This window comes from Heteronotia binoei, chromosome 20 (assembly GCF_032191835.1).
Source record: "Heteronotia binoei isolate CCM8104 ecotype False Entrance Well chromosome 20, APGP_CSIRO_Hbin_v1, whole genome shotgun sequence".
NCBI lineage: Eukaryota > Metazoa > Chordata > Lepidosauria > Squamata > Gekkonidae > Heteronotia > Heteronotia binoei.
The window spans coordinates 23775997-23791339 of NC_083242.1; the positions used below are offsets into that span (position 1 = coordinate 23775997).

General features: G+C 50.5%; 1 protein-coding gene across 1 annotated transcript in view; it reads left to right on the plus strand.

Moving 5' to 3' along the window:
- The window catches only part of VWA3A (von Willebrand factor A domain containing 3A), a 71382-nt gene that overhangs the window by 28548 nt on the left and 27491 nt on the right, over nucleotides 1-15343 (plus strand). Inside the window, exons 22-26 of the mRNA XM_060261040.1 lie at nucleotides 2991-3081; nucleotides 3214-3324; nucleotides 5434-5531; nucleotides 5668-5820; nucleotides 12146-12254. Of these exons, the coding sequence (XP_060117023.1) occupies nucleotides 2991-3081; nucleotides 3214-3324; nucleotides 5434-5531; nucleotides 5668-5820; nucleotides 12146-12254 (562 nt within the window). The remainder of the gene's footprint in view (nucleotides 1-2990; nucleotides 3082-3213; nucleotides 3325-5433; nucleotides 5532-5667; nucleotides 5821-12145; nucleotides 12255-15343) is intronic.

The window sequence follows — 15343 nt, forward strand, 5'->3', positions numbered from 1 at the left end:
AGATCAATTCTCCGTTATACCCTATGGGAACCAAATACTATACTGGTATTGGGATTCAGGAATATTGGGAAATACCAATATTTTGGGGGTTCAATATACTCAGACCCAAAAAAATACTGGTGTTTTTTTTTTGCATACCCCTAATGTGTGTGTGTGTGTTTGTATGTGTGTTTTCAGTACTTTGCCAGCAGTTGATATTTGTTTTTCTAGATGAGAAAATTCATGTTAGGGAGAGATCTTCCCTGACTTATGACACTCTCTGGCCATGATTATAGCCAGGGGACTACAAATTATGACAGTGCCTGATAGGCTACCTTATCAACTTGCCAAACTATAAAAGCTGATCCTGCCACAAAATTACTAATAAAATAAGATAACTCATAGGCTGGGATTGCTGCAGCAGTCTCCTGGCTTTGAAAAAGCTAGTGCTGTTTGAGGCATGTTGTGGCACTCAGACGGTGCCTGCCCAGCTGCCAAGACAGGCATCAGCCACACATATGCCAGAGGAGAACATAAGAGAAGCCATGTTGGATCAGGCCAATGGCCCATCCATTCCAAGACTCTGTGTCACACAATAGCCAAAAAAACCCAGGTGCCATCAGGACGTTCACCAGTGGGGCCAGGACCCTAGAAGTCCTCCCACTGTGGCCCCCCACCCAAAGACCTGGAGGAGCATTCACACCACTCCTGTGCATCCACAGTGTGTGCATGGCACACCCGGGCCGATCAGACAGCGAGGACTTTGCTACCAGGAAGTCCCCAGTGGTTGTTTATTCCATTAGTGAGGTGTTGCAGGACAAGGTAAAGGTGTATGCAGCACGAGAGCCAGATGTGCATGTGTGATCATGCCCGTAAAATCTGGAGCTGGGGTGTGTGTGTGTGTGGCTCTGGTGGGCCAAGCATCCCCATCTGATCGCACCCGTATAGACTAATCAACTCTACACTTACTGTGGTATTTGAGATTTTATTTGTACTATGGAATGTATGTAAGAGGTAGGGTTGCCAGCCTCCAGGTGCTGGCTGGAGATCTTCTGGGATTACACCTGGTAATCCAGCCAACAGAGTTTAAATCCCCTGGAGAAAACAGCTGCTTTGGAAGTTGGTCTCTATGGCCTTATGTCCTGCTGAAGCCCCTCCCCTCCCCAAACCCCACACGCCCCAGGCTCCATCTCTTAAATCCCCAGGAATTTTCCCATCTAGAGCTGGCAACACTAATAAGAGGACCAATACAATGCTTAGTTTGCATTCATGTTAAATTCATTTCAAACAATTAGTTACAACCATTCAATGGAATAAGACATTTCCCAAGAGCAAGGAATTTTTGCAGCACCTTAAATCCCTGTTTTTTTTTCAGCAAGGGTTTGCAGAGCACTTTTTCAGATACATTTTTTCTTGATAATAGAAGGAGCCGTTACGACCCAGCTGGTGTTAAGCAGTTTATATAGATGTCTTTATATAAAATAATATTCTGGGAAACGGCTTTTTAAAATTGATGCTGCATTTGAAGATAAGTGGCAAGTGCTCCACATATTAACGTAAAAATTCATACTCTACTCACATATATTTATGCGACAGTTAGATTCAAGTGCCAGGGAGCTTTGACTGTCGAAAGCATATACCCTGAAAATCTTTTTGGTCTTTTTGAAGAAATGCGGTTTTTTCTTTGGAGGTTTAAAATGAGCAAAACCTTCACTCTTGAGTGTTAAAAGTCTCCCCCCTCTTTGGGGCAGAGAACAGGGTGGGAGCCTTCTAAGCTGAGTTAGCGTGAGTTAGCTCACAGATTTTTAGCCTTCAGCTCACACATTTTTGTCTTAGCTCATATATGGAAGCTTAGGAAGGATGACAAAAGAGCACACTAATTAATGCAGTAGCTCACAACTTTAATGCCAGTAGCTCACAGCTTTAATGCCAGTAGTAGTTCACAAAGTAGGATTTTTGCTCACAAGACTCTACAGCTTAGTGGGAACACTGGCTGGGAGGAGGGGGGAAGTCAGTTCAGTTGCTTTCCAGCCTTATCTCAGCCCAACTTCATACAAATGCTAATAGGTCTAGACATTGGGATGGTCAGGCTTCCCTCTGCCCTTCAAGCAGGGAACAGAGACCTGGAGGTGTTAAATACTAGAGAGACTTCAGGAAGGGATTCCTGAGGAATCTCCAGGAAAAGCTTCTCTGAGCCAGCCTGAGCCAGCAAATGGTGGAATCTTTGCACAAGAAAGGGAGCAGACAGTACTCTTAACTGAGGTGCTGGCCTGAAGAGCTGGAGGAAACTGCGAGGTAAAGAAAACTCTATAGACATCTGTAATTTTAAAATCTGATATTTTTAAGATCTGATGGGGCATGTATAGAGAGAGGAATTGCGTTTTTCCCATTTCTTTTCAATCCCTTGCTCAGTCTAAAGCTGTGCTAAAAGTATGCTTGTGAGCATCTTCTTTTTTAATAAATATTTTATAACTTACGGTGCTGACAGTGGTTTTCTGTACTGCATAGACCTGCACTGTCTTGGACACGCTATTTTAAAAGGAGCACGAGCGGGAAGGCAGGTAGTTGGCAAATGGCTATTGCTCCGGGTGACTCAGTCTCCCATTTTAGTGCCAGCTGGAGACTCTGAAACCTGTAGAGTCAGGGTCATGACCAGACTCCCCATTCCATCATCAAACTTTTACTTTGGCGCATTTAAATGGAGAGCCAGTTTGGTGTAGTGGTTAAGTGTGCGGACTCTTATCTGGGAGAACCGGGTTTGATTCCCCACTCCCCCACTTGCACCTGCTGGAATGGCCTTGGGTCAGCCATAGCTCTGGCAGAGGTTGTCCTTGAAAGGGCAGCTGCTGTGAGAGCCCTCTCCAGCCCCACCCACCTCACAGGGTGTCTGTTGTGGGGGAGGAAGGTAAAGGAGATTGTGAGTCACTCTGAGACTCTTCGGAGTGGAGGGCGGGATATAAATCCAATGTCGTCGTCTTCTTCTTCTACTCAAGTATTCACTGTGTTTTTAGAGTGCAAGAGACGGGCAGGAGGGAGACAGAAGCAGGTCCGCAAAAGTGTTTGCGTGGCGCCCACCAAGTGCCAAAGCAGAAATCCCACCAGGTGCGTCCAAGTTAACGAACTCACCAGCATAAATGGTTCCCCACAATAGCACTGATAGTAGTCAACATAAAATTTTAGACGGGTATTGGTGTTCTTAGTGTGAGAAAAATAAAATGTTGTGGTTTGTTGCAGCACAGCCAATAAAGGAATTTTTGCTGTCGGGTGGGAGAAAGAAATCCAGATCAAAGACACATCTAGAGGTTTCGCTTTCGTTATTTTATACGGACAAAGGGAAGAAAGTCGGTAGGTGGTCCAATATGGTGAGAATCAGATTATGCAGAAATTTATCTCATGTGCAATTTAGGGGCGGATGGGCAGGCCACAAGGAAATCCAGTGACGTGGGGGTCTCCTCTCCTCATGTAGAGCTGTCAGGTCCAGTGTTCCTGCTAAGTGGCAGCGTCTTGCGAGCAAAAATTCTACTAGTATTAAAGTTATGAGCTACTGCGTAAATCATTGCGCTCTGGGGCCATTTTTCCTGAACTAGAAATCTGTGAGCTAGCTCATGCTAACTCAGCTTAGAGGGAACAGTGGTCAGGCCCCCCCTGGCCACTGGCAAGGGATTAGGGGGTAGGGTTGCCTAATCCAGGTTGGGAAACCCCTGGTGATTTAGGACAGAGCCTGGGGAAGACAGGGGGTACAATTCCACAGAGTCCATCCCTCCAATTGCTCCAAATCCTCCATTTTATCCAGAGGATCTGGTCTCTGTAGTGTGGAGATGAGCTATAATTCTAGGGCAGGGGTAGAGAACGTTGGCTCTCCAGATGTTTTTTGCCTACAACTCCCATCAGCCCCAGCCAGCATGGCCAATGACTGGGGTTGATGGGAGTTGTAGGCAAAAAACATCTGGAGAGCCAACGTTCCCTACCGCTGTTCTAGGGGATCCCCAGGTCCCACCTGGAGGCTGAACTTGCATACCTATTCTCATGCCTTTGGGCCTGCTGAAGGGGGTGGGTGGCATATGCTCACACAGCGTTCTCGTCCAGTTCCAGATGTTAATTCTCTCTCATAGTTTGAACTGTTGTGTTATTCCCATTAAAAACTTTTGACTGATTCCTCACCGGTGGTTGCTCTGACCCCGGGGCTTCTGCTTGAGCCGGCTCAAGCAATCGATTCCTCACCAGTTGCTGCGCAGGCGCCTTTTGATCCGTGGCAACCTCTCGTTCCCCTTGTGGCAACTGGATCTCCAAAAAACCAGATCTGGTTGCTGTGAAGGGAACGGGAGGTAGCTGCAGATCAAAAGGCAACTGCCAGTGAGGAATCAGTTTCTGTCAGTTTTCCAGGCTTGGGGAGGGGCCGTGACTCAGTGGTAGAGTATCTGCTTAGTATGCAGAAGGTCCCAACCCCTGGCATCTCCATCAAGGGCCAGGACATGGATGGTGTAAAAGACCTCTGCCTGAGACCCTGGAGACCCGCTGCTAGGCCGAGTCAACAGTACTGACCTTTATGGACTGAGAGTCTGATTCACCATAAGGCAGCTTCATATGTGTGTTCATGTATATTTTGGGATTCAGAAATCTGCCCAATTGATTCCCCCCCCCTCCTTGGAATGCCCTGGGGAAAAAGTAGTGCTCTTTGAATGGGAAGAGGGGTCCTTGTGAGACTAAGTACCAGTGGTGGACTAAACTGATTGGATGCACTTTGCAAACCCTTGACCACTCCCCATAACCATCCCTTCCTTGTTTGGCATTCCTTATTTTGCATTCATTTGTGAACCAAAGGGGGACACAACTCTTCAAGGTTAGAACTGATAAAAGGAAGTCCTTCTTCACCCAAAGGGTGATTAATATGTGGAATTCACTGCCACAGAAGGTGGCGGCGGCTACAAGCATAGACAGCTTCAAGAGGGGAATGGATAAGCATATGGAGCAGAGGTCCATCAGTGGCTATTAGCCACAGCTTATTGTTGGAACTCTTGTTCTGGGGCAGTGATGCTCTGTATTCTTGTGCTGGGAGGGGGGGCACAGTGGAAAGGCTTCTAGCCCCACTGGTGGACCTCCTGATGGCACTTGGGTCTTTTGGCCACTGTGTGACACAGAGTGTTGGACTGGATGGGCCATTGGCCTGATCCAGCATGGCTTCTCTTATGTTCTTAAGGGGTGGGGGGAAGAGAAAGAACATATCCCCATGACAACTGTGCCAATACACACTGGCAATGGGTGTGTTTTTCCTCTTGGGCATCCCATTGAATGTACAGTACCAGCATGTCCAAAGGATCACTCTTTGGGGAATCAGAATTTAAAACTTGGCAGTCAAAAGCATGCATGCACTTGTAGACCTGTGATATGATCATTTTGCACAAGAATCAGACTTTTTTTTGCCATAGGTAGAACACTGCTGCTTCTTTTTCCTAGGTGCAGTTTACAAAAAATATTCCAAACCCAAATGCGTGAGGAAGGCAATTCCTTTTGTTGTTCTGCCCCAGGAAGAAGAAAGGTGCTCCAGCAAAGAGGTATGAAATTATTCACCTTGCAATGTCTCAATTACAGTATATTACAGCCAAAGCGGTCTTATTCCTTCGGATGCCACGCAGCCTTAATACACGCCACCAATGAAAGATTCTTCCCCCCTCCTTTGTCTCCCAAAAGTGGCTCAGCAAATACAGCATCAAGAAACTAAAGTTAGACTTGCCTATAATTGTTTTCGGGCCCGAGTGCTTGCATCAGAAGCAAATGGTGGAATCTTTGCACAAGAAAGTGTCGGCAAAATACTGCAACATTTTCCCCAGCATCGAAATGGAGGTAAGTGACTTCCCAGTCATCTCGTGCAAATGAAGTGCTCTGAAAAACCACTGCTTGTCAAAGCCCCCTTGTCCCATAAGAAGGCTTTGGGGTGAAAGTCAAGAACAAAATGCACAATACCGAGTGAATCACCACCAGCCTGTCAGCTGACCCTCAGCTGAGACTGAGATCAAGGGACCAAGTCTCCAGTCCTACTGGGTGTTAATCAGGAAGTGAACCCAGTGAGGTAGGACGCTTGCAAGTTGAGTTCCACAAACAATTACTTGGTAGCTATCGCCGAAATAGGCCAAAGTACAGGGGTTAGAATGAAGCCCCTAAGCCCAGATAACACCGCAGGAGCACAATTAATAAGGTTCGTTAAATAGAATGTGCAACAGTGTACAAATAATGAAGCAGTGTAAAGTAGGGAAGAAAATAATAAAACTAAATAATTATCCTAGAATTCCTATTCAGGCTTTAGTGCTCTGACTCTGGTGTTACCTGGTCAGACTGAAGGTACAGAATCCAGATAGAAGTCCAAACTCAAGCAACAGGTGTTTCTTTCAGCCACAACAAGGCCCAAACTGCAGGCAAAAGGATGGCAAGAAGGAAGGATTGCCTGAAGGGAGGAAGAAGCCCAAAGGGATCAGTCAATGGTCTTGCATTATGCCACGATGCCTGCAGTTGGCCTGATCCTGTTTGGCTAATCAGGTGTGTCGCTAAGACACACGACCACGTGCCACTGCAGTTCTGTGTACTCACAAGCAAGCAATTTACCCCCACACCCTCTTTGCGCTAATGAGTAGGGTGGCCAGACCGTCCCGGTCTCCCGGGACTTTCCCGAATCTGGCCCCCAATTCCCGGCTCCCGGGCTGGGTATACCGGGACCATTAGAGGTCCCGGTTTAGCCAGCCAGAGAGCCGGGGGCCGCGCGCGCGGGCAGAGAAGGCAGCGAGTGAGGGAGGGAGCGACCCTGCGCGTGCGCAGATCGCCCTGCGCACGCGCAGGGACGCTCCCTCCCTCACTCGCTGCCTTCCCCGCCCGCACACGGGGCCTGGCGGGGGCGGCGGAGGCCCGGGAGGGCGACGGAAAGGCCCGCGGTGGCCGCTGGAGGCCCTCCAGCGGCCACCGCGGGCCTTTCCGAAGCCCTCCCGGCCTCTAAACCCCCACCCCCCTTTGTCCTCCGCCCGGGAGGGCTTCGGAAAGGCCCGCGGTGGCCGCTGGAGGCCCTCCAGCGGCCACCGCGGGCCTTTCCGAAGCCCTCCCGGCCTCTAAACCCCCACCCCCCTTTGTCCTCCGCCCGGGAGGGCTTCGGAAAGGCCCGCGGTGGCCGCTGGAGGCCCTCCAGCGGCCACCGCGGGCCTTTCCGAAGCCCTCCCGGCCTCTAAACCCCCACCCCCCGTTGTCCTCCGCCCGGGAGGGCTTCGGAAAGGCCCGCGGTGGCCGCTGGAGGCCCTCCAGCGGCCACCGCGGGCCTTTCCGAAGCCCTCCCGGCCTCTAAACCCCCACCCCCCTTTGTCCTCCGCCCGGGAGGGCTTCGGAAAGGCCCGCGGTGGCCGCTGGAGGCCCTCCAGCGGCCACCGCGGGCCTTTCCGAAGCCCTCCCGGCCTCTAAACCCCCACCCCCCGTTGTCCTCCGCCCGGGAGGGCTTCGGAAAGGCCCGCGGTGGCCGCTGGAGGCCCTCCAGCGGCCACCGCGGGCCTTTCCGACGCCCTCCCGGCCTCTAAACCCCCACCCCCCGTTGTCCTCCGCCCGGGAGGGCTTCGGAAAGGCCCGCGGTGGCCGCTGGAGGCCCTCCAGCGGCCACCGCGGGCCTTTCCGACGCCCTCCCGGCCTCTAAACCCCCACCCCCCTTTGTCCTCCGCCCGGGAGGGCGTCGGAAAGGCCCGCGGTGGCTAATAACACAGGTCGAGATGCAGGACAGGAACCCGGAAGTGACCGACAGGCTGCTTCAGCGTGCCGCTGCGCCGGCCCCCTGGGCCCCACAACGATGGGACCGATGCCACAGGGACGGGCTCGAAACACTCTATGACCCCTCAAAAGAACAGCAGTCTAGCTCGCTTCCCCCGAGCCCTGCCGCCATAAGCCTCGAGGGGGCTCATTTTGCGGCATCTCCCGGCGGGAGGGTGGCATCCGCACGGGACACATATCAAATGAAAGAGGGGGCGCACGGCTATCAGAAACAGCCGGCGGAGGGAGTCGCGAGACCACCCCACTGGGGGATCCACACCCCGAAAGTGATGAAGGTGGCGCAGATAGAGCCAACAGAGCAAACAGGACAAAATAAATAGGCTGCATTATGCAGCACAGTTGAGAAAGTGCCTTATCCCATATACTGATGAAGTATATACAGGATTTGAGAACAAAATTGTTTCCGGCGGTGATATTTGGGGGATTTTTGGGGACGTCACAGGAAGTGCTGTGAAGTCACTTCCTGTTTCCGGCAGTGGCATTTGGGGGAAATGATGTCATTTGGGGGAAGTAATGTCACAGGAAGTGATGTCACTTCCCGCTTCCGGCAGGTGACGCGGGGAAATGATGTCACAGGAAGTGGTGTCACTTCCTGTTTCCGGCGGTGGCATGACGTCACTGGAAGTGACGTCACCGGAAGTGACGTCACTTCCTGTTTCCGGCGGTGCGCGCGCGCACCCCTACCTTCCCCCCCAGAGGTGTCCCTGGCTGGCCTTCAGACATTATGGTCACCCTACTAATGAGACAGAATGTGAGCGCAAAGCTCCTTGGAATGCCAGTCTCCAGGTGAGATCTGGGGATTCCCCTGGAATTACGTCTCCAGAGATCAGGGCCCCTGGAGAGAATGGATGCATTGGAGGGTGGACTCAATGCCCTTCCCAGCCTTCACCCCAAAATCTACAGGGGTTTCCCAACCCATATCTGACAACCCTACCCCTCCCCTCTTCTGCCAGTGGCTGGGAGGACCTGGGGAACCTAGTAACTCCCTCTTGGTCTCTAGCCTTCAAACTCCCCACCCCATCATCTCACTTGCAGCTGTATGCAGCTCCATCTCATCTCATCTCTTCTGTTCCTTCATTTGTTTTGCTTTCAAGTCAAAGCAAATTTATGGTGCCTCTGCAGGGTTTTCAAGGCAAGAGACATTCAAAGGGGGATTGCCATTGCCTGGTGTTGTGTGGTGACCCTACACCAAGTGATACAAAAGTAAGGCAGAGATACTCCAATGTGATCCGATAGAACCATAAAAATATTTATCAAAGTCCTCAATACAGAAGGAGTTCTTTCTTGTTGGATTTTTTTTTCCTTGTTGGAGCATGGTTGTAATTTCAGTGTAATTCTTCCATACCAAAAGGGTGAAAAACATCTCACCACACAGGGGTTGGGAACAGGGGGCCCCCTGGTTTTTTGGGTTCCTGCCCGCTGACAGCCAGCTGGCCAGAAGGTGGAAATCCTGCCTCCAACCACAACATGCTGACATCACACGAAAGTGATGTCATCCCGTTGGCAACATCGCACAGTGTTAGGATTGCCAGCCTCCAGGTCGGAGTCCCCAACAGGGTCTGCCATCACTTCTGCATGCCATCAGAACATTGCAGCACTCTGCTCCCACCCCCAGAAAGTCCGCCCCCCACCCACATTCTAATTAGACCTGGCAACCCTACCTCTGCCCCTCCCGCCAATTTCTGCCTTCCCTCTACCACAGGCAAGAGGTCAGACTTTTGAACAGAACCACAGCTGTAGTTTCATTTTAAATTTTATCAACTCTGGGTTGGGAAATACTTGGAGATTTGGGGGGTGAAGTCTGAAGAGGGTGGGGTTTGGGGAAGGGAGGGACCAATGGGGTATAATGCCATAGAGCAAGGGTGACCAACGGTAGCTCTCCAGATGTTTTTTTTTGCCTACAACTCCCATCAGCCCCAGCCAGCATGGCCAATGGCTGGGGCTGATGGGAGTTGTAGGCAAAACACATCTGGAGAGCTACTGTTGGCCACCCCTGCCATAGAGTGCACCTTCCAAAGTGGTAAATTTTCTCCAGGTGAATCTCTGTTGCCTGGAAATCAGTTGTGCTAGCAGATCTCCAGCCACCACTTGGAGGCTGAGAACACAACACACACTGTGCAATGTGGGCTGATTACAGACCGGCACTTTGGGCCGACTCAGAGACACCTCTGAAGTCAGTCCAAATAATCCCTCCACACGGAAACCTCTGCCGGGCGTCCCCAGCCTGCACTCACCCCATCCTTCTGGCCACTCCACCCGGCTCAAAAAGCAACCACTTTGGATGTGGTCGCAAATGTTTGAGCGGGCTGGAAGGGGAGGGGCGCAAGGGAGGCGGCTTGGCGGTGTGGAACTTCCAAGATGCCCGAAGCTGTTTCAGGGTTGTTGTTTTTTAAGAACCCAATGAGAGCGCTCATTCACATCAGCGCTTCCCCTGAGGGGGATCAAAGAGGAATCCAGCTTCCCAGTCGCCTTCCCGTGTGGAGGTGCTGAGCTGCCTGAGGGACCAGAGGCGGGCGGCTTGCAGGTGAGTGTGTGGAGGCTCCCGAACGGCTCTTTTTGCGCTGATCCAATTGGGGATGCCTCCCAGCCACCCCAAAATGCCCGTCTGTTCTCAGCCAATGATTCAAATACTCACTATATATATATATATATATATCACATTTAATATTCTTGTTTCAAACGTAACAGTAATTCAATCACAGTCTCTATCATATACATTAAATAGACACTGTTGCAATACTCTCAAACTTTGCACAATAATAATGAAATCTTCCTTAAAAGTGCAGTCCTTTATCTCTCCAACACACAAAATAATGTTCTGGTCATCAGCCCAATAACTGTATGCCGTAGAAATCAGACATGCCATCTTTCTGCAACTGAGAACTGAGTGTACCAATTTGGAGAGCATAGAACTTTGATGTGAGCTATAGCCTGAAGCACAGGTTCCAATTTAAGTTCTGGCCAGAGGAAGATTTCATGATGGAAGTATGCACTAAATCCTAGGGTGCATGTTGCCGCTTTATTCTTGTGAAGGTATATATACTATGGGGACTCAAGAGCGGTCTTCTCTGATTTCATCAGCCTGTATCTGTCAAAGGAAAGATGGTGTGTCTGATTTCTATGGCTTAGTTATTGGGTTGATGACCGGAACATTTTTGTGTGTGTCAGAGAGATAAAGGACTGTACCTTTAAGGAAGATTGCACTATTGTGCAAAGTTTGAGAGTATTGTAACAGTGTGTATTGAAGGTATATGATAGAGACCATGATTGAATTATTGTTGTTTGAAACAAGAATATTAATGTGATATTTGAATCATTGTTACTCAGTGTTTATTTTTATTCTCAACCCTCACACTACAATTTCATAGAATCATAGAGTTGGAAGGGATCTCCAGGGTCATCTAGTCCAACCCCCTGCACAATGCAGGAAACTCACAAATACCTCCTCCTAAATTCACAGGATCTTCATTGCAGTCAGATGGCCATCTAGCCTCTGTTTAAAAACCTCCAAGGGAGGAGAGCCCGCCACCTCCTGAGGAAGCCTGTTCCACCGAGGAACCGCTCTAATGGTCAGGAAGTTCTTCCTAATGTTGAGTCAGAAACTCTTTTGACTTCATTTCCACCCATGGGTTCTGGTCCTACCTTCTGGAGCCACAGAAAACAATTCCACACCATCCTTTATAGAACAGCCCTTCAAGTACTTGAAGGTGGTGATCATATCACCTCTCAGCCGCCGCCTCTCCAGGCTAAACATGCCCAGCTCCTTCAACCGTTCTTCATAGGACTTGGTCTCCAGACCCCTCACCATCTTTGTTGTTTCCTTTGTTGTTCACCACCCAAAGGCTGTGTCAGCCCTACTTCTGGTTCTTCAATAAACAGCCCATTTAGTTTCAAAATGGTTGCGTTTATTAATAAATCCGGTGAAGTATAGACTTAACTGGGGGTTTGAGTCAAATCTACCCCCATCAGAGGAACTGTAGACTTTATGGCATGCAAAAGCACGTGCAAGCCGGAGCATTCCCACACCCCACTTCCCACAGTCCAGTATATTCCCACAATCTCTTTCCAGGTGCGAGCATCTTTGATAACAGGGAGTCCTAACATTGCCCCTGGTCAGGGCTTCTCACTTAACTATCCCAAACAGTTCCTGCAAGCTGGCGAGCCCTTCTCCTCCCTCCCCTCCAGCCCCCGGGCAGAATGAAGCCATAACATGTACAGTAGAATGAACAGAACATTAACCCACGATGGCAAGGGATCTTGACAGGCTGGCAACCCTATGTAGCAAGTCCTCTTCTTTCTTATCAGTTTAAACTCTTTGTCAGCCACGCGATGGATAACCGTCAGTTAATACCCTCTCCGCAAATTATGTTTCCAGGGCAGCGTGAAGCACTTGCACATTCAGCCCCAGGATCTAGAGGAGTATATTGAGCAAATGGAGAGAGTCTTGCAGCGCTACGTGAAGAGAGTGCAGTGGCTTCTGTCAGGTACATCTGACCTCAAAGACAAGCCTGTCGCTTGAGCTCTGTGGGGTGTGGAATTTCTCAAGCTGAGTCCCCTGGTGTATCTCCCCCCCCCCCTCCCAACTTAAATAGCAGCAGGAAACAATTTGGATTAACCCCTGCAACCCCTGCACCAATTAAAACAGGGATCCCTTACCGTAGCAGCTTTTATTTCCCTTTTTTGAAGAAAGTAGCCATTAGCTCAGGAGTGTCGAACTCATTTGTTATGAGGGCTGGATCTGACATAAACGACACCTTGTTGGGCTGGGCCGGACCTTGTTGGGCCAGGCTATGTGTGTACCTATTTATGATTAGGTAGCAGAGATATAAACTTTTTAATGACAACAGACATACATGACTAAAGATTTAAAAAAAAACATGCTGAAAACATTAGCACTTGTTGATCTTAAAAGATGCTTTCTTTGTATTTCTCCCATGGGATCCTGGGACTAGGCAAAGGAAGCTCTGGCTTTTTCCCTCCCTCCCTCCCCAGGGGACCAGGAGGGCGAGGAGCCTCAGCCGATGAAGAAAATAGAGGGTTTGCTCTGTAGCTCCTGTGCAATTGAGCAAGCCTGGCAAAGCAAGTTGAGATGCAGAAGGAAATGAGAGAGGGAGAAGGAAGCAGACAAGAGCCAGTTGCTCAGGACCCTGATGGAAGCCTTCTGGGGGCCTGATTCAGCCCTTGGGCCACATGTTTGACACTCCTGATTTAGCTGTTGTCTAGGAGAGAGCTTTGAAAAGATGGGAGCATTTCTAGAGGTAGTTTGATACTTCTCCACATTGGAGCTTCCAAATCCAGGTTGGGAAACTCCTGAAAATGTGTGGGTGGAGCCTGGGGAGCTGGGGTTTGGGGAGGGGAGGGGCCTCTGCAGGAGATAATGCCCCAGAGCCCACCCTCCAAAGCAGCCATTTTCTCCAGGGGGGGTTCACCTCTCTAGTCTGGAGATCAATTGTAATTCTGAGAGATCACTAGATCCCATCTGGAGGCTGGCGACCCTGCTTAAAGTAATGCAAAACATCCCATTGGTCACGCTGGCTGAATGTATTTATTCTCTGCTTTTTTCCCCAAGGGGCTCCAAAGCCGCTAACAACAATAAGTACAGTGGGAATAGAATAGGGATTTAAATAATACAAAGTAGCCAGCTTGGGTCGATGTCAAATCGAATGGTCCAAGTTACTAAAGGGCATGATGAGCCACATGGGGCTTCCAGCTTGGAGATTTTGGGGATGGGAATTGGGGAGGGAGGGACCTCAGCAGCATATAATGCTGAGAAGCATTTTCTCCAGCTGGACTGAGCTCTGTTGTCTGGAGACTTGTAATTCTAGGAGATCTCCAGCCATTGCCTGGAGGCAATGCAACCCTAGTCATGGGCTAAGAGCCAAGGAGAACTGGGTTTGATTCCCCACTCCTCCACTTGCAGTTGCTGGAATGGCCTTGGGTCAGCCACAGCTCTCACAGAAAGGGCAGCTGCTGTGAGAGCTCTCTCAGCCCCACCTATCTCACAAGATGTCTATTGGGGTGGGGGGAGGTAAAGGAGATTATGACTGCTCTGAGATTCAGAGTCTAGGGCAGGATATGAATCCAATATCATCTTCTTCTTGCCTTAGCTGATACCTGGTGGCTGGAAGAGAAGGGGAAAAGATCTGTTTGGTTGCTGCAGCTGACAATCCCAAAGTGTCCCTCCCCTTCCACCTTCCCATCCTCCTGGATGTGTGAGCGAGCCTCACCCCATGCAAGTCACTCCAGGGTTTAAAAACATCTTATTGAATAGGGCTAATGTGCACAGATGTTGCTGAGAAAAGAACTGTTCATTACCCAGATCCATTCCTGCTTTCTGTTGTATCTTTCTTCTCTTTCCCATGCAATGCTTTGTTGGATAAACTCAGTCCTCAACCAGGTTTGATTCCGCACTCCTCCACTTGCACCTGCTGGAATGGCCTTGGGTCAGCCATAGCTTGGGCAGAGGTTCTCCTTGAAAGGGCAGCTGCTGTGAGAGCCCTCTCCAGCCCCACCCACCTCACAGGGTGTCTGTTGTGGGGGAGGAAGGGAAAGGAGATTGTAGGCCGCTCTGAGACTCTGTCCTTGAAAGGGCAGCTGCTGTGAGAGGCCTCTCAGCCCCACCCACCTCACAGAGTGTCTGTTGTGGGGGAGGAAGGGAAAGGAGATTGTGAGCCGCTCTGAGACTCTGTCCTGGAAAGGGCAGCTGCTGTGAGAGCCCTCTCCATCTCCACCCACCTCACAGGGTGTCTGTTGTGGGGGCGGAAGGGAAAGGAGATTGTAGGCCGCTCTGAGACTCTGTCCTGGAAAGGGCAGCTGCTGTGAGAACCCTCTCCAGCTCCACCCACCTCACAGGGTGTCTGTTGTGGGGGAGGAAGGGAAAGGAGATTGTGAGCCGCTCTGAGACTCTGTCCTGGAAAGGGCAGCTGCTGTGAGAGCAGCTGCTGTGAGAGCCAGTTTGGTGTAGTGGTTAAGTGTGCGGACTCTTATCTGGGAGAACCGGGTTTGATTCCCCACTCCTCCACTTGCACCTGCTAGCATGGCCTTGGGTCAGCCATAGCTCTGGCAGAGGTTGTCCTTGAAAGGGCAGCTGCTGTGAGAGCCCTCTCCAGCCCCACCCACCTCACAGGGTGTCTGTTGTGGGGGAGGAAGGTAAAGGAGATTGTGAGCCGCTCTGAGACTCTTCGGAGTGGAGGGCGGGATATAAATCCAATATCTTCTTCTTCTTCTTCTCCAGCTCCACCCACCTCACAGAGTGTCTGTTGTGGGGGAGGAAGGTAAAGGAGATTGTAGGCCGCTCTGAGACTCTGTCCTTGAAAGGGCAGCTGCTGTGAGAGCCCTCTCCAGCTCCACCCACCTCACAGGGTGTCTGTTGTGGGGGAGGAAGGGAAAGGAGATTGTGAGCCACTCTGAGACTCTGTCCTTGAAAGGGCAGCTGCTGTGAGAGCCCTCTCAGCCCCACCCACCTCACAGGTTGTCTGTTGTGGGGGAGGAAGGGAAAGAAGATTGTAGGCCATTCTGAGACTCTGTCCTTGAAAGGGCAGCTGCTGTGAGAGCCCTCTCCAGCCCCACCCAC